This window comes from Sceloporus undulatus, chromosome 1 (assembly GCF_019175285.1).
Source record: "Sceloporus undulatus isolate JIND9_A2432 ecotype Alabama chromosome 1, SceUnd_v1.1, whole genome shotgun sequence".
NCBI lineage: Eukaryota > Metazoa > Chordata > Lepidosauria > Squamata > Phrynosomatidae > Sceloporus > Sceloporus undulatus.
In genome coordinates, this window is record NC_056522.1 from 136,173,020 (window position 1) to 136,195,091 (window position 22,072).

Genomic DNA, 22,072 nt, shown 5'->3' on the forward strand with positions numbered 1-22,072 from the left:
GGTGAATTTTAGAGAAAAAGAATGCAAAAGAAAGGACAGACACTATATCATTTCGATGAACAGCTGACATTTCTTGGGGGAAAATCCTGTTTTTTCCTGACATTTCTTAACCTCATATGCCCATTTTGATCACAGTTCAATCTGATAAATGCTACCTCATGCTTATGCTTTCAACATGCCACCTTAGAAGCTAAGCCACTTTCTTTTCCAGGCATTTGAAATCTTGCCTTTTGATCTCTGAGAAATACACATCTTCCACTTGCTCAAATCCTTTTGTTTCTGATGAAAATAGGTTGTGACTTTTCTACAAGACTAGATAAAATATGGACTATTTTTGCTCCATTTCTGATTTCTTTTCTTCTTCTTTTTACTATCCTTAAGTGCACACACACATGGCCTCTCATATGAAATGGAGTCACACATCAAAAGAATCAACTTCAGTGGTATTTGAAAGGCATTGTCTCTTTCCATACATTCAGCATTCTTTTTCTTCTTCCCTGCCCTAAGTTTTGATCCAAATCTCCAGTTTTCTGAAATACTGATTAGCAATCTCTTTCTCTAGCAGATCAATAACATCCAGTCATAATGCATAGCTATTAAAAACAGAGGAGTAAGTTTTTAAAGAATAGGAACACACTATAAAAACCACTGTGCCTAATAAGTGACAAAGTGAAGAAACTATATATCCTGAAGTAAAACAACTAAAGTTTACAATAAACTTATTCTTATAAGCTACCTAACTGAATGTAGTCTACTTGACAACTTCTCTCTCTTCTTTTTTAGCAGTTCCACGGATACAGCAAAGAAAGGTTGTAAAGATAGGTTGCTGTCTGGAGAGTGATGAGTGACATTGCAAATGAGTGAGAAACAGGTTATGCAGTAAAGGTGCCCATTGTGACTCATGGAGCAAGCAAGGATGTAGACCTGTGATGGCAAACCTATGACACACGTGCTGGAAGTGGTACTTGATGCCATTTCCCCAGGCATAGGTGAGTGAGAAGGAGGAACAGGCACATGTGTGCCCGTTCCTTCCCACCTGCCTTTTCTTGGCCTACAGCTTTCTTTCTGAGACAGCTGGAAGCCAAAAAATGGCCCTTGGGAGAAGGAGCCTCTGGCTCCTCCTCCTAGCCCTCTCCTGGCCTTCAGGTGCTTCCCCCAGACAGTTGGAGGCCGGGATAAGGGTGGGGGGATGAAGAGCAACCAGCACATGCCAGTTGCTCCTCCTCAGAGACCTTTGCCAACCTCCAGCTATCTCGGGAGAAACAGCTGGAGGCAGGAAAAGGTCTGTGGGGAAGAAGGGCAGGCCCATGCCCAGCCCCCTTCCTCCCCATTTACCCTGCCTGCCCTCCAAGTGTCTCCAGAGTGGCACTAGGAGGACAGGCAAGGTCCATAGGGAAGAAGGGAGGGGGCGTGCCCAGTCCTTTTCTTCCCCTTTTGCTTTTCCTCGCCCCCAAAGGGCTCCAGATGTGCTGGACCTCCTATCTGCTATTTTGTTGTACTGTTTTTTAAAATGCTTTTGTCAACTTGGATAGGACTCCAAGTTCAGAAATTCAGGCTTCATACTCAGTAAACCTTTATTTCATAACCACATATCCGTTCCAGAAACATTTATTGTCAGAACTAAACAGCAAGCATCAACATTGCCTAATTAAACTACACACAAGGTCAAATTCCCAGAGGGCTCAAATCTTATTCATTACAATTAATAAAAACTTTCACCCCTCTTGTCCCCACACTGCTCCTTCTTTGTTTTTTCAGCTAGGCACTTCTCACAGGAATGAATTTGAATGGGCTTGACTCACCCCTGCTTCACCACCAGAGTTATTTCACCACCTGTAGCTGAAATCATCATGTGCCTGCAATACTATTTTACTACAACATAATCAATCATTTAACCTTCCCAATATAATATGATAGGACAGTTGCATGCACTACACCCAACAGGCTTAAGCTTATGCTTTTAACTAGTTTAACTTTTCAACTTTTTTATTTTCTGAATATTAACTGGTTTTTAGCTGTTATAAACTTCCTTGAATCCCAAACTGGGAAAGAGGTGGGACAATAACAATTCAAGCAAATGAGATCTCTAATCACAGTCATGTTCACTTTGTATGGTCTCCTCCAATTTCTTCTCCCTTAGTTGTCCTGATGCTGCCCCCAAGATATAAGGCTATTTTAGCCATAAGACCATCTTAGATTAAAACTGAACATGGATCTGTGTGCCCTCTGCAAGTTGATGACCACCTCACTTCCATCTCTTGCCCAATTAATCTACTGTCACTTTACTCATGTTTTTCTTTTGTTGTCAAAACATACTAGCTGGAAAAGCCAGCTTCTGGGCAGCTTGAAGGTGTGGTATTTGACAGTGCATACCCCCAAGACACCTGGAAACCACCCAGTTGATCAGATAGGGGCAGCTTCAAGCCACTCTGGGGGCATGGTGCTTTGACAACGCACACCTCTGGAGTGCCCAGAAGCTACCCCGGGATCCACTCCTGTTTGGGCTGGCAGTAGAGTGTGCCTTTAGGACAGCAGTGTGTGTTTGCTGTGGTCCTGGAGCGTCTTTGGTGGGGGCGTCTTCAAGCTGTCCTTCATGGCTGTCTGTTTCAGCCCTAAGTAATTTGAGACCCAGGAGCCATAGGGGCTCTTTGTTTATGCTGCTCTCTGTATGGTCATCTGGGTGCAAAGACCTGAATTTCATCACCTGAGGTCCAAGCCACATTGGGCCCTGGTTGGCATTGGAGCCAGAATAACAGGGAAAACACTTGTTCTTTTCTTGTTATCACTATATATAAGCCATATATAGAACAAAGATGAGTTAAGATCAACTCACTTACTGTATTTGTTGAGTTTCCATTTAAATGTAAGCCACTGTCAAAAAGAGGGGAGGAAGCACCACTGCTGTGATCACTTGATGGTCCAGGGGAACCTGTAATATGGCATATTAAAAATGTATTTGCTAAATAATTTGTATTTGGCAGAGAACAATTACAACCATACAATTTAGGGAGACTTGAAGTCTATGCATACAAAATAGCATGTCCAAGTAAAAAAAAAAAAAGTAACATGCTGATCAAACATCTTTCTTTCAATTTCTTCTACCTTGAGGTTCTCTGAGGCTTAGAGCTGGTGATAATGATAAATATGATAAATAGAAACTATCCCATTTAATAGGCCATTTGCTGTCAAAAAATAGCGTAAATAGGAAACTTTTCCAAAAGGCATTCAGGCTGAATGTCTAAACATGCTTCTTGCAGAATCAGCCTCAGTGAACATCAAAAGATTTATTTTCTAGTAAATATGTACAGCATTATGCTAACAAACCTTTACTGTACCAGACATCTAAGAATGCCTTGAACTTTCAGAGCTTGAAAGTAATGTGTTACAAGTAATAATGATACTTGTAATCTGTTATTTTGGGGTAGGGGTATAACAAGGACATAACAATGTTCTTCTTGCAAATAGCATAATTACAGTACCAGTAATGCAATTGTTATTTTTTTCTTTGTGGCGAATACTGCTTACTTTATACACTTTCTTATTATCTTAGGTAAGCTAGAAATGCTGTCCTGGTGCATTTTGCTTACTGTTTGAGACTCCCCTTCCCCAAAGGAACTAAAAAGCTACATGCAAAATTAAAAGCTATGAAAGAAGTTGGTAAATGCCACTTGCAATATTAATGGTAACACATTACTGTTTGTGTGAGCTGTTGCATCAAATAACAAAATTATTAATTCTTGAAAGTAACTTTCTGCATTTTGTGATGCAGGCGCCAAAGTAATCAAGAGCTTTATAGTTCAGAATCTTGAACTGCAGCTCCAAAATTATGGTGCACAAGAGCAAACACACTTCACTTATTGAGATTACAGCAGACAGGAAGTAATGAAGTAACAACACATTGCAGAAATAACTCAGTCTAAGACTGCTTTAACTGCCCTGGCTAGGGAATTCTGGGAATTATTATTATTATTAACCTTTATATATAAAGCACTGTAAATTTACACAGCGCTGTAGTTATGTGAGACATTTAGCCTTTGCTGTTAGAGAGCTCTAATACCACAATAAACTACAATTCTTGGGATTCCCTAGCACTGACCCAGGGAAATTAAAGTGGTCTCAAACTGGATTATTTTTGCAGTGTGTTTTGGACCCCAAACAATCAACACAATCAAGGCAGACTGTGCTACAGTAATCAAAATGAACAAATGTATTAGATGATTCAGCTATGGTGTTCTCTGTAGCCTGCTTTAAATCTCACAGATTAACATATATAATCAGATACATTATTCATGGAAGAACTGCCCAAGGACTTTTGGAATCAATTCAGTTATTTAGAAGAAAGCAACTTAACTGGCCCTTCATCCCAATGGGCTGATTGTCAGGTGACCAGGGAAAGGTGTTCCCAGAAGGAAATAATACGATCATTACACCAGGTAATGTTAAATTCTATTTGGATTAAATGCAGTGTGCATATTGCCACACTTGTGAGGTTCATTAGCCTTTAGAAGAGGCCTATGATAATCATGTAGGTCAAATGGTCTGAGGCACTTTCTGAAGGATAAGTACCTGACACCAGTAACAACAATATGGTGGATAAGTTATGAACTGAATACTGAACACACCATCATATCCTTTCCTTCTCCTACCCCCCTCCCCCTAACTAGTAATAATGCTTCTCCCTGCTTCTAAGAACTGTATATACTCAACTATAAGTCAACCTCATGTATAAATTGAGGGTAGGTTTGGGGGCCAAAATAAAAATTTTGATGCCAAAGAACTTACAAAATTACAACAGGTGTAACGAATACACAAAGTACTGATATTTGTGAATTTCAGTGGTGCAAGTTGAACTTGTGCCTTCACAAATCATTTTTCTTTCGTGGTCAAACTTCTGATTTGACCATGCCATAGCCAAAGCCCCCTTTACCCTCCATTTATCTTGTAAACAGCCTAGACCAGCTTACAAAGTGGTGTGGTTTTTTGTTTTGTTTTTTGTGGGAAGGATTTGGAGACATAGCTGCAGAGATGTAGCTACATGAGACACATGCATGTCCTGATGCAGGATCTTGGCCATACATTTAACTTCAGGCATTTTAACTTTTCTGTTCACTGAAGCAACTGAAAGCAAGAATGTTCAACACTCCAACTACTGAATCTCACTATAGATTAAGGTAGGTTCCAACAATAGCACTACCACATTAGCATTAAAATATATGGAGATGGACAGACAGACAGACAGACAGATTCCCATAGGACATGTTGGGGCTAAAAGTGAGTCTAAAGTGAAAGTCAGTTCTAAAACAAGCATACATACACATATGCACACACACATATATATTGAGCTTTTAGCATGAATTGATGAATTTCTCAGTATTAGCTTAAAGTAACTCATTTCTCCTATAAATGGTAATATATGAAATATTTTTAAAAGAGACATTAATTTACTACTTTACAGGATGTATTGATATTTTTACTCAGACTGATAAGTAAATCAGGTGCAACTAAATTGTAATCTAAGATCTTTTGCTTGATAATGTTTTGTTTTTGCAGTTTCTCACAGGCTGCCATAGAAACAGAGAACTGATCAAGCAGATTTGTGTGAACCATCATTCATGGATGATGGGATGTGTTTCTCTTGGTGAGTCTAAAGCAGAAATGATTTTTTGTCATGTCTAGTTTTGGGCTGAGGTCCAAAGATCATAGAATGAAATCTGTGCAACCTTACTTTTAAGTACAGATTATTAACCTCAAAGATGAATAGAAATTATGCCTTCAAACAAGGGTGCTTAGAAGACCTTGCTACATCCTAGAGTCCAAGACCTTGCTATAGAACAACAGTTTTCCTACGTCGCTGGAAAGATAATCACTCTGTCATGTATGATGATGTTTATGATGGAACTCTTTTCCTAATAGTCCACTTTTGATTTCTTACAATTAAAATATAATTTATGTGTACAGACTGCTCACTTTTTATTTAAGGAATAATCACAACTCTATTCCCACAAACATGCAATATTTCCCCCTACATTGTTTGCATAAGCCTCCCTGTGTTTGGCAGTGCAAACTAATTAGCTTTAGAAAAGTCCCTGCACAAATCAAATTCCAAAACATTTTAAGCAGCTGACAGAGCAATCCTTCCATAATTTAATACAGAATGAGCATAATTTTGGGAAGATACTTGTTAAAAATGAGTGCTGCAAGCACTGGTATATACAGGCAAGTACTTCTACATCTAACGCACATGTAACAAAACACAAAATCATAGCATTATTACAGCCTGACTCCTTGCTTCTGGGTAAGAGGAAGCTTCCCCATGAAGCTATTTTAATTCCAAAACACACTGCAGAAATAATCCAGTTTGAGACTGCTTTAACTGCCCTGGGCCAGTTTTTAGGAATCCTGGAAATTGTAGTTTATTGTGGCAGCTGAGCAATCTGATAGAGAAGGCTAAATTTCTCACAAAACGACAGTTCCCAGAATTCCCTAGCATTGAGCCAGAGCAGTTAAAGTGGTCTCAAACTGGATTATTTCTGCAGAGTGTTTTGGACTTTACATGACTGTGGTATATCTGTCACTACTGCTACTAGATAGATATAGCTTATCACATAGGGCTTTCTTACTGAATCACATTGCTTTCACTGTTAGAGGATGAAGCTTGAATAGGAAAGACCCCTATCATCAGTCCTGTCCACGTGTTTGAAGTTTACATTCATATATTGCAACCATGAATACCAGCAGCACAGGGAGATGGCTTGCATGCAGTTATCCCTATAAGTGAAAGGGGCATGTATAAACATTAAATAATCTCATAGTGCAGTATATTATCTTGCCTGAAGTAAAATACTTGTGAGTGAAATATTGTGAGCAAGTGTCTGTTTGTTATGAGAAATATTGCAGAGAGGAAAACATTTTACTGAGATCCATTAATTTCCCCTTACCCAATGGGAGCTTTAGAAATGATGGAGCTTCCCTGAGGTACTGAACGGTGATGGTAACTTCATCGCCAGCATTTCGCAGTAGATGCACCTGTCAGTGTGACAAATAACAGCTACTTTATACCAAAGAAGAACCAGCCAGAGAGAGCAAAATGGTCTATATCAAAAAAGCCACATCTCAGTAGTTGTGTCAGGAATTCAATATTCATGTTTATTGCCAGATTGAGGAATATCTTGAAGGTCAGACCACAAAAAAACCATGATAAAGGCAAGCATGTCCACCATTGTGGAAGAGTCTGAAAAATTAAAATTTGAAGGGCTATCTATTTTAGTACTCCGGAGAAAAAAACATCTCACAAGCCATTTCTGATAATACAGTACAACCCAGACAATGTGAAACAGTTTAGAATTTCTTAGATTTCAGGTTGGGGGCAAGGCTGTATTTAAGCAGGTGCATATCCTGACATAATGAAACATATACAAATTTTCCAGTCTGAACAATGGAGTTTTAGTGGTTTGTGTTCTATGATACAATCAGAATTTTAAGCTATAGAGTAATATGGGAACAATGTGTAGTATGCCACGATTTTAACAGAAGATGGTGTGTATTAATTAGTTAGAAATAATATTTATGTCTGCCCAGAAAAATAAACACTGAGGTACAATTACAACTCAGCAGAATCCCATCCTAAAAAATAAACTATAAGAATTTAAAATACAGAGGGAGAGCTATATCATTATCAATCAGAAGCAGCACAAATACCTCATAAAACCAAAATCTCAAATATAAAACCAAGGGCTAAAAGGTTATTAAACATAGCAGTAAAGAGCAGCCACTGGTGGCACATATGGAGGAGACAATAAAAGCAGAAGCTTAATAGTACCATTGTTAATCTGTATTCTTCCTTCTTTGTTACACACATTTTAAAATTTACTTCAAAATAAAATCCCATGCTAAAAAAAATAATGAGCAATAAAAGCAATGGTCCCCACTCATATTATTTACACTATTACTGTCATTTGACTTTTCACAAATGCCTTTTGAAAAAGAAATGTTTTCTCTCACTCACACAAGAGTGCCTTAAAGTAATCTAAATGGCAGTTTTCCAAGGCATGGATAACAGGGGCTGAATCTTTATCCAAGAAGAGAGCTACAGGCAGTTTACAACATGAATTTGGTTTTTTTTTTTTAAAAAAAAAGCTAGTTTCATTTGATTCAACATCAAATCAATGCTCAGCAATGCTCAGAATGCAAACCTGCTTCTTTAGGATGATGGGCATCCAAACAGGACAAAACTGTTGCTTCCACATATTGACCTATTAGCAATGCTGCTGTTTACTTTGAACTGTTTCAATAATTTATCCTTCACTGTTTCCCAGAGAAATTTTAATGGATTCAGTTGCTACTCTTGGGTTAGATGAAAAAGAAAATGGAGCCGGGATTTACTGACAAATGACATCGCGCTCCAAAATGATGCATAACGAACACCTCCAATATTTGCATAGAGTGTTTAAGATTAGACAGGTGACAACTCAGAACTGATCCATGTGGCATAAAGGGCCATATATCTAGAAGTAAAGGCAAGGTGACGACATCCTTGTTGAACCCCAGTTGACATTTCGCCACTAAGGCACTGGTGTGGGAGAAAAGGGATACCGGGGGGGGGGGGGGGCCTAGACAGATTTTTGTGACCTGATATTACCTTCTTTTTCCTATTAGCCATTGACTATTTCCCTTTTTTAAATATGGTGTGGAGTAACACAAAGGTAGTAACTAATATGGTATTAATAACTGATCAGAACAAAGGTGTGCATGGCTCAATATGGGGGAGTTGATGTTGGCTCAGGTGAGCCAGCAGGACACTCATTTTACTCTAGCTCTCTAGGTCTTTCTTTATTGGCAATTCCAAAAAAATAAGAGCCAGTATAGCTGGAGAACATCTTGCTCAAATTTGTATGGGTGATACAAACAGAAACCTCTGATAACCAAATCGTCAATACAGAAAGAGCTGTTGTGAAATCTGTATAGGCTTCTTTATAGACTTTTGGTATCCTATTAACTACAGTGGTCCCTTCCCTTACCCTGAGGATCCATTCCAAACCCACCCACCCACCTCGGTAAGGGGAATTTTGCGTATGCTTGAGCTCCATTTAAAAGAATGGGGTTCAAGCCCGCAGTGTGGCGCATGCACCATTACCCCTTATGGGGTGCGCTGAACCTTCTTCCGGTGTGGGTTTCAGTGTATGCTGAAAGCCATGTAAAGTCACACCATGTATGATGCGGGTGCACTGTATATGTCCACTGTAAGATGCATCATTTTGCATGTGCTTGCATGGGTAATAGTCTGGATATATAACTAGGCTTGTAACAGATCCCAGCAAAGGGATCGCTTGATAACAAACAGCCTTATACTAAATGATTCATCATAAAAGGACATGCAGTTCCCATGAAGTCTACACTGGGTAGAAATCATGTCAGCGTACTAATTCTGTGATAAGACATTCCAAATTTGCAGTCTAAGTATGAACACAGCAGAAATAGGAGAGTCTGAGAGCCTGGGAGCAATTGCTATTGCTACATCTACATATCTACATCAGTGCTCACATACACATATACCTCTGCACAAACCCCATTAAACTGCCACTGAAGCTGCCATTGTATCATCATCATCGTCGTCGTCATTGTCATCTTATTGTTGTTCTTGTTCTTTTTTGTTGTTCTTGCTGATGTTGTTAAATCAAAGGAAGCAGTTTATGAAGGGCTATGCTGGAGATTTATTCCTCTCAGTCTCAAAGGTGCTACAGGATCCCTTCAGGTCCTTTTATGCTGACACAGGTTAATACAGCTATACAGACAAAATCCTACATTAGTAAAGTCAGCTGGAAAGGGGGGTGACAGTGGTGATGGTGTTCATGGCTAATAGCCATTGCAAAGGCCAGGGAAGCCCAGCCCAAGGAGGTCTGCAACCTGGACTTTGAAGCCAGGCCTCTACCAGGCTTTGCAAGAGGCACCGAGGGAGACTACTATTGGGACAGATGCACCAGGGTGCCAGCCTGCAGGGCTGTGACTGCGCCTTCTCCCCCCCCCCCACAGCCAAGCAAACCACCCCATGTTCAAATTAAAACAACAATGGAACTGCCCTCTCACTAGTCTCTCACATCCTCACAAGGGAACCAACTCAGGCCAGAAATGACCAAAGTGTCACTACATTTTCTGCAGAGTTCTTGGTATATAATCATAGAATAATAGAGTTGGAAGAGACCACAAGGCCAGGAAATCCAAATCAAAGCATCCCCGACAGATAGCCATCCAGCCTCTGTTTAAAGACTTCCAAGGAGGGAGATTCCACTACACTCCGAGGGAGTGTGTTCCACTGTCGGACAGCCCTTACTGTCAGGAAGTTCTTCCTAATGTTGAGGTGGAATCTCTTTTGCTGTAGCTTGCATCTATTGTTCCGGGTCCTAGTCTCTGGAGCAGCAGAAAACAAGCTTGCTCCCTCCTCAATATGACATCCCTTTAAATATTTAAACAGGGCTATCATATCACCTCTTAACCTTCTCTTCTCCATGCTAAACATCCCCAGCTCCTTAAGCTGTTCCTCGTAGGGCATGGCTTCCAGACCCTTCACCATTTTAGTCGCCTCCTTTGGACACACTCCAGTTTCTCGACATCCTTTTTGAATTGTGCTGCCCAGAACTGGACACAATATTCCAGGTGGGGCCTGACCAGAGCAGAATATAGTGGCACTATTACTTCCCTGGATCTTGACACTGTACTTTTATTGATGCAACCTAAAATTGCATTGTGTATGAGCCCTGGTAGTGCAGTGGTTAAATGCCTGTACTGCAGTCACACTCACTCACTCACTCACAAACCATAAGGCTGTGAGTTCAATACCAGCCAAGGGGGCTCAAGCTCGTCTCAGGCTTGCATCCTCCCAAGGTCGCTAAAATGAGTACCCAGATTGTTGGGGGCAATTAGCTTACACTTTGTAAACTGCTTAGGGAGTGCTTAAGTGCACTGATAAGCGGTACAGAAATGTACTTGCTATTGCTATGAGGGGTTATACCCCCACGTCAAAGGATGAAGACAGCTCAGGTGGTGAGCAATTAGCAGGTGGCTGCCTAGCTCTCCCCATGCCCTTTGAAACCTTAGCACATTTTTAGGGCAGTCAGGGTTGAAAGGGGGCCTATGAGGCCGAATAAGGTCCTATCAGGCATACTTGGGCCTACTAAGCTCTAAATGGGCTGTGTGAGGACTGCTGGGCCCTAAACTGGTTCTAAGATGACTGCAGGAGCCTAACTAGGAGAGCAGATGCCTACAAGGGCCTAACTGAGTTAAGAAGGCTTGCAGAGGTCTAATTGGGCCTGTGAAGGCCTAATCCTTTCCTTAGAGGCCTGCAGAGGCCTTCCCAGGGCCCACTAGGACAGATTAGGCCAAAAAAGCTTAATCGGGACTATAAGGCCAAAAGGAGCCATAAGGCTTGCAGAGATCACTTGGCCTTGTACTGAGGCCTGTAGAGCCCCAATTGGAGCCTATGTGGAACCTATGGTTGCATCTTCACTGCAAAAATAATCCATTGTGGCACCACTTAAACTGCTAAGGATCAGTGTTATGTAGTTCTAGCAACTGTAGTTTTGTTAAACATTTAGCCTTCTCTGTCATTTAGCTCTGGTGCCCCAACAAACTACAAATCCCAGGATTCCATAGCATTGAGCCAGGACAGTTAAAGTGATGTCAAAGTGGATTATTTTTGCAGGGCGGATTGATCCTATAAGGCCTGTAGGAAATATACTGGCCTATGAGGCCTATGGAGTCTTAAATAGTGGATCCAGAGGAAGCTTTATCAGCTTATCAGCATTAGGAGGCCAAATGGAGGATTATAAGGTCTGTGGAAGAGTACATGGGGCTGAAGAGTCATGTGGGTCTAGTCCTCCAGTCTTCCAATCATACCCATTGAACCCGTGAAATCCCAAGAGATGACCACAAAGCCTAAAAGAGAAGTTGCATTCACATGTGCCCCAACCATTACAGACCACAAACAACACCAATAATTTTTTAAAGATTGAGGATGCAGGTAGGCTCATGCTGCCATGATCCCAGCATTCACTCTTCGATGCTCCCAAATCGATTGCTGGATCCAAAGAGGCAGCAGAGAGGGCAAATAGAGCCCAATAAACCCTATGGTTGAGCATGTTCAACATCATGGCTCTGTGCACCATAACATTTTAATTGGTGCCTTCCTCTTGGACTCAGTAAACTAAGTAAACTAATTTTCTTCCCCGAGCACTACATGCTGCAGTTCCAGAACTGGCTATTCTGTACACAGATTTCTATAAGGTAAAAAAGTATCAGGAATTTCACGGAAAACTATATTGAAAATCTCATACCAAGATCGCCTAACAATTTAGAAGGCACTGGAATATAACGCCTTAGATATGTTCTTAATATACTCTTAGTACTAACCAAAAAAGGTATCTTCTTTCTGGTTGTGGAAGAAAAAAGAAAGAAAGAAAAGTAGAACTCACATCTTTAGTAAATGAAAAGTCAATATTAATATATCCTTTTCACACAGTAAGGGTCTAGAAAGAACAAACATGAGCAAGTCTAGATGACAATTTTAAATTGAAAAAGTAGTATATTTACTTTCATAGTATTAGATCAGCTGCTTTAGAAGAAGAACTGAGAATCTCAAGGGGACTCTGGTGCACAGATGAATTTTGTAAAGAAATTGAGTTAAACTGCAGATTGTACATTGTGCTCACTGTGTTATCATTCGGTTTATTGTATCACACAAAGCCATTAATTGACATTATTATCACTAAAAGGTAACAAGTACATAAATGCAACTTCTGTTGTTGCAGTTTGGTTACTAATGAAAAGTTCAGTGAAGCTGTGCATTTTACAATCTTCTTCATATTAGTTTAGATTTATTTATTTTTCTATACATCTATTTTATACAAATATTTCTATTTTGTTGTTCTGGTGCTTACACACCACTATAGGAAACAAATAAATGTTCCCCCCCCCCCCAAAAAAAATTAACAAATATAAAATGCAATGGTCTACATCTAGTTGCTAATCCCAATTAGTGTGTCCCTGTTGAATCAACAGAAGCAAATCAAGTGTTAATGTACTCATTTCCCATTAACTCAATGACTGAACACTAAGTTGGGATGAACAACTTGATTCAGACTAGTAAAATTCCAAATGAGAACAAGAAGGTGAAAATATACAATATAGAGGCTGCTTTATTATTTTGTTGTACATTTACTGATCTATTACCTGTTCTGTTAAATGGCTTAAAGTTTATTTTATTCAATTGCTTCATTTTTATTGCATCATTCCATTTTATTTTTGGCATGCTTAGTTTGGTTATGCCCTTTTCATAACACCACAATATTCGCAAGGATGAAGGTTTAAGTATCTATTTTACTAGTGCTGCGGTTATTACTCGTGGCCAAACATGGACATACAAAGATGAGATTAAGAGAATACAAGCCCTTCTTTGATGGCATCATCTATCCTGAATGACAGCAGTTCTCCAAGGCAGAGATTGTTTTTACCAATGCTACTAGATCTTTTAATTGCAGATACCCAGGAACTAGATCTGAGGTATATCTATAATGCACAGTTATAGCACTTTGATAGCACTTTAACTATCATGGCTCCATCCTACAGAATCCTAGTATTTAAAGTTCTATGAGGTATTTAGAACTTGATTTGGTGGCTGTCGGTTACTCATTTCCCAAAGTACATTGTTATTGTTAACATACTCCTGAGTCAATCTGGACCCATGGTAACCCTGTGGATGAGACACCTCCAAGAATTCCATGGTAACCCTGTGGATGAGACACCTCCAACCTCGACCCATGGTAACCCTGTGGATGAGACACATCCAACACCACTTGGAAGTGTCTCAGCCACAGGGTTATCTTCCATTTCACTGCTTAGTTCCTGCAATCCCAGGTCCATATCCCCCCTGATTGAGTCAATTCATCTGGCATGTGGCATGTGGTCTTCCTCTCCTTCTTCTGCACTCTACCTTTCCTAGCATTATTGTCTTTTTCCAATGATCCATGCCATCTCAAAGTACATCAGTCAAACTACATCAGTCTCAATTTTATCATCTTGGCTTCTAATGAAATCTCTGGCTTGATCTGCTCCAAGGCCCATCTGTACATCACCAGATCCTAAGTACACCACCATGGTGATTTAAAAAGGTTATCAGAGCACTATGATTCTGTAGGTTGGAGACAGCCTTGGAATGTTCCACATGCAAAGTATGTGCTCTTCCACCCAGACAATGTAATCAAATGGCTTGGTTGATTCCATTCTTCGTACCAGACTCAGTGAAGTCAAAATCTCTCATACCGTCCAAAGAGTTTATTATCTTATCAGTTTTAATGCCATTTTCAGTACTCTTGGGAGTTAAACTATTTGTTCTTCAAAGGGTGTATTTTGTATAAAGAGGACACAGAAATGGGAGAGAGGGATGGATTGGGGAGATTAGGAATATAATATTGTAGATATTATAAATCAGTCAATTTGATTAAAACCATTCCAAGTAAAGGTTAACAAAATTGCTGGTTGAATTTTTGTCCATGCTTAAACAAGAGATATTTAGTTTCTAATCCTTTTGTGGCTGACAAATGTGGCTTCCTGAACTCCATTAATATTCAGTTTAGGCTTTGGAATGAATTGATGTTTTCTTTCCAGGCCAGCCACATCACTTCATCACTTTGCCCTCACTCTGCTAATCTGCATGATAATAAAGCCTTCAACACTGCATATGATGCTTTTATTATTTATTTATTTTTACAAAAACGTTTCTAATATCTGAAGGCTAAATGGATTCACAATTGTTCACCAGATCTTTTGTTGAATAACCAAGAATATTGTAATAATGTGCAAAATTTCCATTAGTATGTTATAGCAGGGATTTATAATTTTATGGTAAATCGAATTACTAATTTTAATTGTATCTATGAAGAGATAAGAGCTTGTCTTTTTTAAAAAAAAATTGCAAGCTTTGTTCAGTAGAAGCAGTGTATAGCATACAACTTTTGTTTAGGCAATATTAGTTTCTGAGAAGGTCAGTACATAACATTTTCAAATAATAGCATAATGCTCTGACTTTACTTGCTTGGTGGCTTCAGACACTGAACTTTGGAATGATTTGCATTGTGTATCCCTTAATTATAGAGATTTTGGATTGCTAATGTATTGAGTCATTTTGAAATGGCAGGAATAATTAATAGCCCAGTTCTCATGCCATCATAAGCTGGATTCTTGAGGAACCCTGCCCAGTCATTCATGATTAGCATCTGTCCGTTGCACTGTCTAAGCCAGAACCTATTCAGACCATACATGGTTTCGTTCCTTTGGCTTATGAAAACAACCTGCAGTATCATCTGACAAGCCATTTGTAAAAGATGTTTGACTTTCAAGCATGGCCTGTAATGCAGAGTAAAAGAGCATTTCTAAAGAATGGGGTATAAATACAATAAACAATCATAATAAATAATAATAATACCCAAGGGAAGACCAGATACCCATGGATCTTGTGTATGCCTAAGACATTTTTGGGAACTTTTAGCACCCTGTGAAACATTTAACACAACTATAACTTAAATTCATTCCAAAATGCTGCCATCCAGATCGTTTAATATCATCTGGTAAGTCAATGCTAGGAACTGTTCAAAATGTTTTATGAAATAACACTGAATAAGAATATAATAGAGCAATGGCCACAGTATAAGAATGTTAGAAAGGAATGGCTGCAGACTATAGTGTGGACTACAAACCATAAACATCAAGAAATAGCAAGCAAGCAAACAAACAAACTAAAACAAAAAAGCCCAAACTGTAAACCTCTTTGTATCCTGCAATACAAGAAGAAAAGTATCAAATCACTGTTGTGAAAGGACAAATGTTTGGAATGCTAAAAAATATGTTTTCGTGTAATGCCAGATATGTGGAAAGAATTACACATATATATCATGTTCAGCTCCTTGGAGAAATGACAAGATTAAGGAAAAAAGTCACAAATAAAAGCAATACAGTGCTAGGGTTCCCTAAAAACTAACCAAGCTTATTAGAACCTTTGTCACTTACATTATCAGAATTTGGACAGACTGAGACTGTCAATGGCTAGGCATTAATGCAACTCTCCATCTTGCTTTGTCAATTCATTACTAGTGTTGTGGTCACACCCTTTCAAACTACAGTGTATGTTTTTTACCTTGTACATGTTTCAACTTGAAGAAAAAGACCATGGCCCTGTCTTTCACATTGGCCTAGCATTTGCCCTATATGTTATTTCCCCATGGGTATATCTGTGCATGTTCTATTGCATATAGGCCAATGATAGATAAACTACAAATGTTTATCTAACAATAAATGTCTCAGTTCTCATAGTCCACAAATGTATTTTGTTCTTTTACTCATTAACACTAGAATCCTATGCATCTTTACTCAGATGTAAATTTACTCACAGGCAATTATGTAAAAGAGAGAAGCCTTTAATGTATGAAATAAAAACGTAGGTTCAAACAAAAGCTACAAAACAGTGGTTTTTAAAAAGCTACTGCCTTTGCTCTATCTTCTGGGGAATTACTTTACATTCACATGTGATGGTTAAAGGGCAGACATGATTTCACGTACCCCAAAGATGAAGAAAATCAATTCCTGCTCCCATTAGAAAGAATTAATGGTGCAGAAGGCCATTACATAAGAGATGGTTTATGGCAACAAAAGCCTTTAACACAAATCCAATATAAAAACAAAGATACAACACAAACAACATTTGCACTCTGTTGGTGCTTTGCTCCACTCTCAGAGGAAAGGAGATATAAAATGCAAGACTCTCCTGTTCCTAAACATATCATAATAAGAAAACATTCTTAACAAGTGAAAAGGTGAAGGCAGATGCCAATTATGGAAGTAAAGTCATTGCCTCCTTGGTTTTGAAGCTTCTTTTATGCAAATAAGGAAAATAATTATTCTTTTCTCTAATGAAAATCTCCCATCATATCACTAAGGAAAGAAAGATAAAGCTTTGGATTTCAATTCAGGAGCCATATCTTTCCCCTCCAGTGTTATTTTTCCTTTGACTATTCAATTCAGGAGCCATAGAAGTTTATTGCATTGGCTTTGCTTCCATGATAGATGCGGGATGTAACTTTAAGAAAGTGGATCTTAGCCATTTTCCTGTTGCTGGGGAGTACCCAACTCATTTGCAACCCGGGCTTCTGCCACATCTTTTCAAGAACGGGGAAATCCTATTCTTGAAAAGATGTGGGAGGAGCCCGGAGAAGCCTGAGTTGCAAACGGGCTGCATATTCCCTAGCAATGGGGAAATACGATACGATTTGCCTTCTTAAAGTTACATCCTGCATCTTTTGCAGGAGCAGATCCAATGCGATAAACTCCACACTCTCCACTTCAGTGTCCAAGTGGACTTACTTTTAAAATGTTCTCACTATTTGCAGAAAATTGGACTAGCTCACAGGTCTTCTGCCTCCTCAGCTCCAAAAATAAGGTATTTAAGAAAAGACTGGCCAGGTTCACTGCAGCTATGAATATAATTCATTAAAGTACAGTCAGCCCTCCTTATCCACAGTTTTCTTATCCACGGAGTCAAGCATCCACAACTTGAAAATATTCAAAAAAAAGTATATATTCCAAATAGCAAACCTTGATTTTTCCATTTTATATAAGGGACACGATTTTGCTATGCCATTGTGTTTAATGGGACTCAAGCATTCACAGATTTTGTTATCTACGGGGGATCCTGGAACCAAACCCCAGCATGTACTTCAGTTATTAAAGTAGGTTTCAGTAGAAATAGGAATAACTAGTAAAATCCCATTTACAAGGGTAAAGTGTTTGGTTGGCCAGTTGCTAGGGAGCATCTTCACAAGAGCTAATAGCACATGCTCTTTTTCTCAGCCTATATGAAAGCTGGCCTTTTGCATCATCAACAAAAGATCACTTTCAGGCAAAATAATGTTTTATTGGGATGAATTACATATTTGGGGGTGAGAGAGCTGAGCTGGGCTACCACTAGCTGAATGACTGAAAGAGAGATGGGAAGAAGTATGTCAGCGGAAGAGAAGTCACCCTTAAAATATCAGCCTATAGGCGAGAAAGCAATGGAGTAGATAAGACAAATAGGCATTTGTGCAAGCTTGGTTGCACATTTCTCCACTTCCAGCACTTTTGTTACTGTTGATGCCTACATTCTTTTGCTAGTTTCTGAGTGATTCCTGGTCCTCAACCACAGATTAAACACTGGACTAATACACCCTGATTAATTGTTTTAAATAATTTTTAATGTAAATCAAGAGAGAATAGTCATCTCCTGTTAAGGATATTATTAACCAAGGGTTTCCATGACGAAATGGATTTTCTTCATCTAAACGGCACTCCACCGAAAATGCCAACAGCAACTAAATAGTTTCTATGGAGAGTGATTGGTAGCAGTGAGAGAACAAATGCCTACATCAACAAAGGAAATTGGCAAGCAGAGAAAGCATTCTCTTCTCCAGCTATAGCTATCACAACCTATTCCAAAAACTTATAACCTTAAATATTTAAACACACACAAGTGCTTCCAATAAAATCAATGATGCTGTCTGCTGCAGAATACCGGAAGAACTGACAAGGTTACATCCCATTTCACACTCTGCTGTCTAGACTTGAGAGTGAAACTATGTATTATGCTATTTTCAAGTCAAAACACAATTCTCTTGTGTGATAAAATACACCCCCCTTTACATGTCTTCAATAGGAAAACAATGGCAAGAAAACTATGTCACACAAAGGCACATGATGGTAGGCTGTATTGCCAGCAGGCACCTTGTTTATTCGGTTTAAGATTCAGAGGTTCTCATTTCACAACTATTATCTAAAGAATTTTAGAATGTTGCAGCTGATAAGTGTCCCCTGAATAATCATTAATTCTCTACTTTACTGTTGTCTTTTAAGATATCAATTATGTGCAGTGTTTTAAGTATTCAAATTGTGTATCTGAATTGTGAAGTCACAATAGGAAAGAAGGAAGGAAACAAAAATAAAGTGATTATGCTTGAAAGTACTTCCTGGTTGAAAAAGTCTTCCTTTTGGCATAGAATAATCCAGGAGGGGATGAAAATTGCCCATCTAGAACTGCCCACATTGCACCGGTTCTAAAATCTCTCCACTGACTGCCTATCAGCTTCCGGGCCAGGTACAAGGTGTTGGTTCTAACCTTTAAAGCCCTACATGGGTCCTGACTACTTGCGGGAGCGCCTCCTTCCATACAATCCACCCTGCATACTTCGGTCTTCTGGGAAGAATGTGCTACAACCTAAGAGACCAGACTTTCAATGGTGACCCAGAGAACCTTCTCATCAGCCGCTCCCAGGCTCTGCAACGACCTGCTGGACAAGATCCGCCATATTACCATCTTGGAAGCCTTTAAAAAGCTATTAAGATGGATCTCTTCTGGCAGGCCTTCCCAAACTAGGTTAGATCCATTAGATCCATTAGACTTGCCTCCTCCCTCTATTGACACCTCTATTGATACTGATACCAAAATTGATTGATACCATCACCCCCGTCCCCTCCTCTTCTAGAGGAAGATTCATTTCTTGCACCTGAAATTTTAATGTATTCCTACTGGATAGTTTTAATGTTTTTTTTATGTTTAATCTCTTTTTATGGGTTGAGCACTATTTTTATGATTGGGGGGAGGGTTGGGGCTTTAGGGCTTTTAAATTGTAATTTTTAATTGTTTGATGTTTTATTTATACCCTTGGAATCAGTTTTGATTCATTTGTGAAAAAGCGGAATAGAAATAACAACAACAACAACAACAACAACATGGAAATTACAAATTTGGTGGGAGGATGTTGTAGGCTTCAAAAATAGCCTGAGGCACTAGACTTTCTCCACCTGCTTTTTTGTGCATGGTTGTCCTAATATAGCAAGTATGTTTTAATGGATACAACATGAGGATGAGGACAAGAGCCTTATTGCTGGGAGCTCAGTCTTGTGTGTACTTGTTCCTGAGGATGCATCTACACTGTGGAAATAATGCAGTTTGACACCACTTTAAGTCATGTGGCTCCATCCCATGGAATCCTGGAATTTGTAGTTTTACAAAGTCTTTAGCCTTCTATGCCAAAGAGTGCTGGTGCCTCACAAAAGGACAGATCCCAGGATTCTGTAGGATGGAGCCATAGCAATCAAAGTGGTGTCAAACTGCATTATTTCTACAGTACAGTCCATCCTAAAACTCGGCTGGTACAGACTTGTATAGTGGGTACCGAGCATGGTGATGCTACTTTTGGGGGAATAGGTTAAGTCAAGGGCAAGTTTTGGGGCCAAAGTTATGGATTTTGGTATGACCCCTAGTTAAGTCAAGGGCAAAACTTTGAGGTTCCTCAGGTCCATGATGGCTCTTTAGTGTTTCCCTGGCAATGGACAGAGGCTGTTTCTCTGCTGCAGAGGAAGCACCAGGGAGCCGCAGTTGCAGCCATTTTTTCCTTGGAGTGGGGTTGAACAGACAGGCACCCTCTGCCCCTGGGAAGAAAGGTGTGTGTGTGTTTGATGGATGGAATAAACATGCCTATAGCTAAAAAAAAGTGACAGGTTGGGGCTGGGTGGATTTCAAGGGTGACTGAACAAATAGTACTCCATCTACGCTAAACATGAATAGGCTTGTTTGTTCTGTCATTTTCATGACTGCTTTGCAAATCAGCATTAAGAGGCTGTGAGAGTAAATGGAAAAGTATGAATGAAGCTGTGCAAAACAAAAGTTTCTTCCACTGAAGCTGAAGAGCAAATTTTCATAATCCAGTACATAAAAAGAGGGAAATGTTTGAACACTTTGGTCCACATAAAGGGCAATAGGAAATCATATATTGGAATAGAAAAACATATATTTCTGTTAATACTTAAAGTATAAAGCATTAAGTATTGAAAAGCTATTTGCTACTGCCTTTAATTATTTATGATGTTTTACACTACTGAAATGGTATATCTTTTCTGTTTGTTCTTTTCTCTTGTGTTGAGCACTCCACTGCAAGGGCACATTAAAGTGGGTCTACTTTCTACTCTTGCCTTCTTTGCAAAAGCTATGAAAACTTTGCTAATAGTATTGCCAGGTTTTCAAAATAGCAAAAAGGGACAGTCAACATTCATGCTGTGCAGGGGTGAAAATCAGCATGTGGCTATTAAGAACTTTGTGCTCTATCGAAATACGAAATGGAAGTCTTAATTGCAGTTAACTAAGCCATGCGTTTCTTTTTAAAATTAACATATTGCCTACATTAAAAAATTATGGGATGCATACATTTCTATCTTCACGAAGGGTCCACACCCCAAAATATGGAATTTTGTGGTATCTTTTCAGTCCACATAAAAGAAAAAGCTTTTCAACACTCAACAGGGGGCATCCTTTATAATAAGGGGAAATTGTCTGTCAGACAAGGAAAAAGCTTTCTGGACATCAGGTAAGGCACACCCCTTATAATAAGTGGCACTTGTCAACCCTCTTTGCTACATAACAAGAAAAAAAAATAACAAAATATGTTACCAGATAATTCCTTTAGCAAACAGGAGAATTCTGATGCACAATGGAAATGCTGCAAGTCAGGACTATGTGCATCAGTTCTGATGTGCACTGCATTGGTCCCAATGCACATTGCATTGGTTCTGATATGCATTGGGCACCTATGCACATTAGGTACATTTACAGTTGTCCTGTTAGATTTCTTAGCAATTCAATAAAGGGCTCTACATAAAAATATGTAATGCAACAGATCATATCAGATTTTTGTGTTTTTTGAGTTTTTCTCTTCAGTTCTCCATGTGTTATACAGCCTTATGCAGTACTGGAGCATGGTATTTCTCACTGAATCACACAGGTGGAATATCAAGGGAACTGTTGCTAGATCATAGCTATGTGAGCTGGGGAGCAGGAGGAATCCAAATTCAGTGCAAAGTTAGATGTCCTGGGTCTACACTTCCTCCAGTGTCCATGGGACAGATGCAATATGCTCTCGAGCATCCTCACACGAACAAAACTGAATGTACCTATTCAGTGAGATGCACAGATCTGAAAGTTGTCCATAGAGAAATACACTTA

At 39.3% G+C, this 22,072-nt stretch overlaps 1 protein-coding gene across 1 annotated transcript in view; it reads right to left on the reverse strand.

The window, feature by feature from the left end:
* The window catches only part of SNTG2 (syntrophin gamma 2), a 188,157-nt gene that overhangs the window by 105,865 nt on the left and 60,220 nt on the right, over nucleotides 1-22,072 (reverse strand). Inside the window, exons 7-8 of the mRNA XM_042457420.1 lie at nucleotides 6,939-7,026; nucleotides 2,838-2,929 (exon numbers count right to left, since the gene is read on the reverse strand). Coding sequence (XP_042313354.1) covers nucleotides 2,838-2,929; nucleotides 6,939-7,026 — 180 coding nt within the window. The remainder of the gene's footprint in view (nucleotides 1-2,837; nucleotides 2,930-6,938; nucleotides 7,027-22,072) is intronic.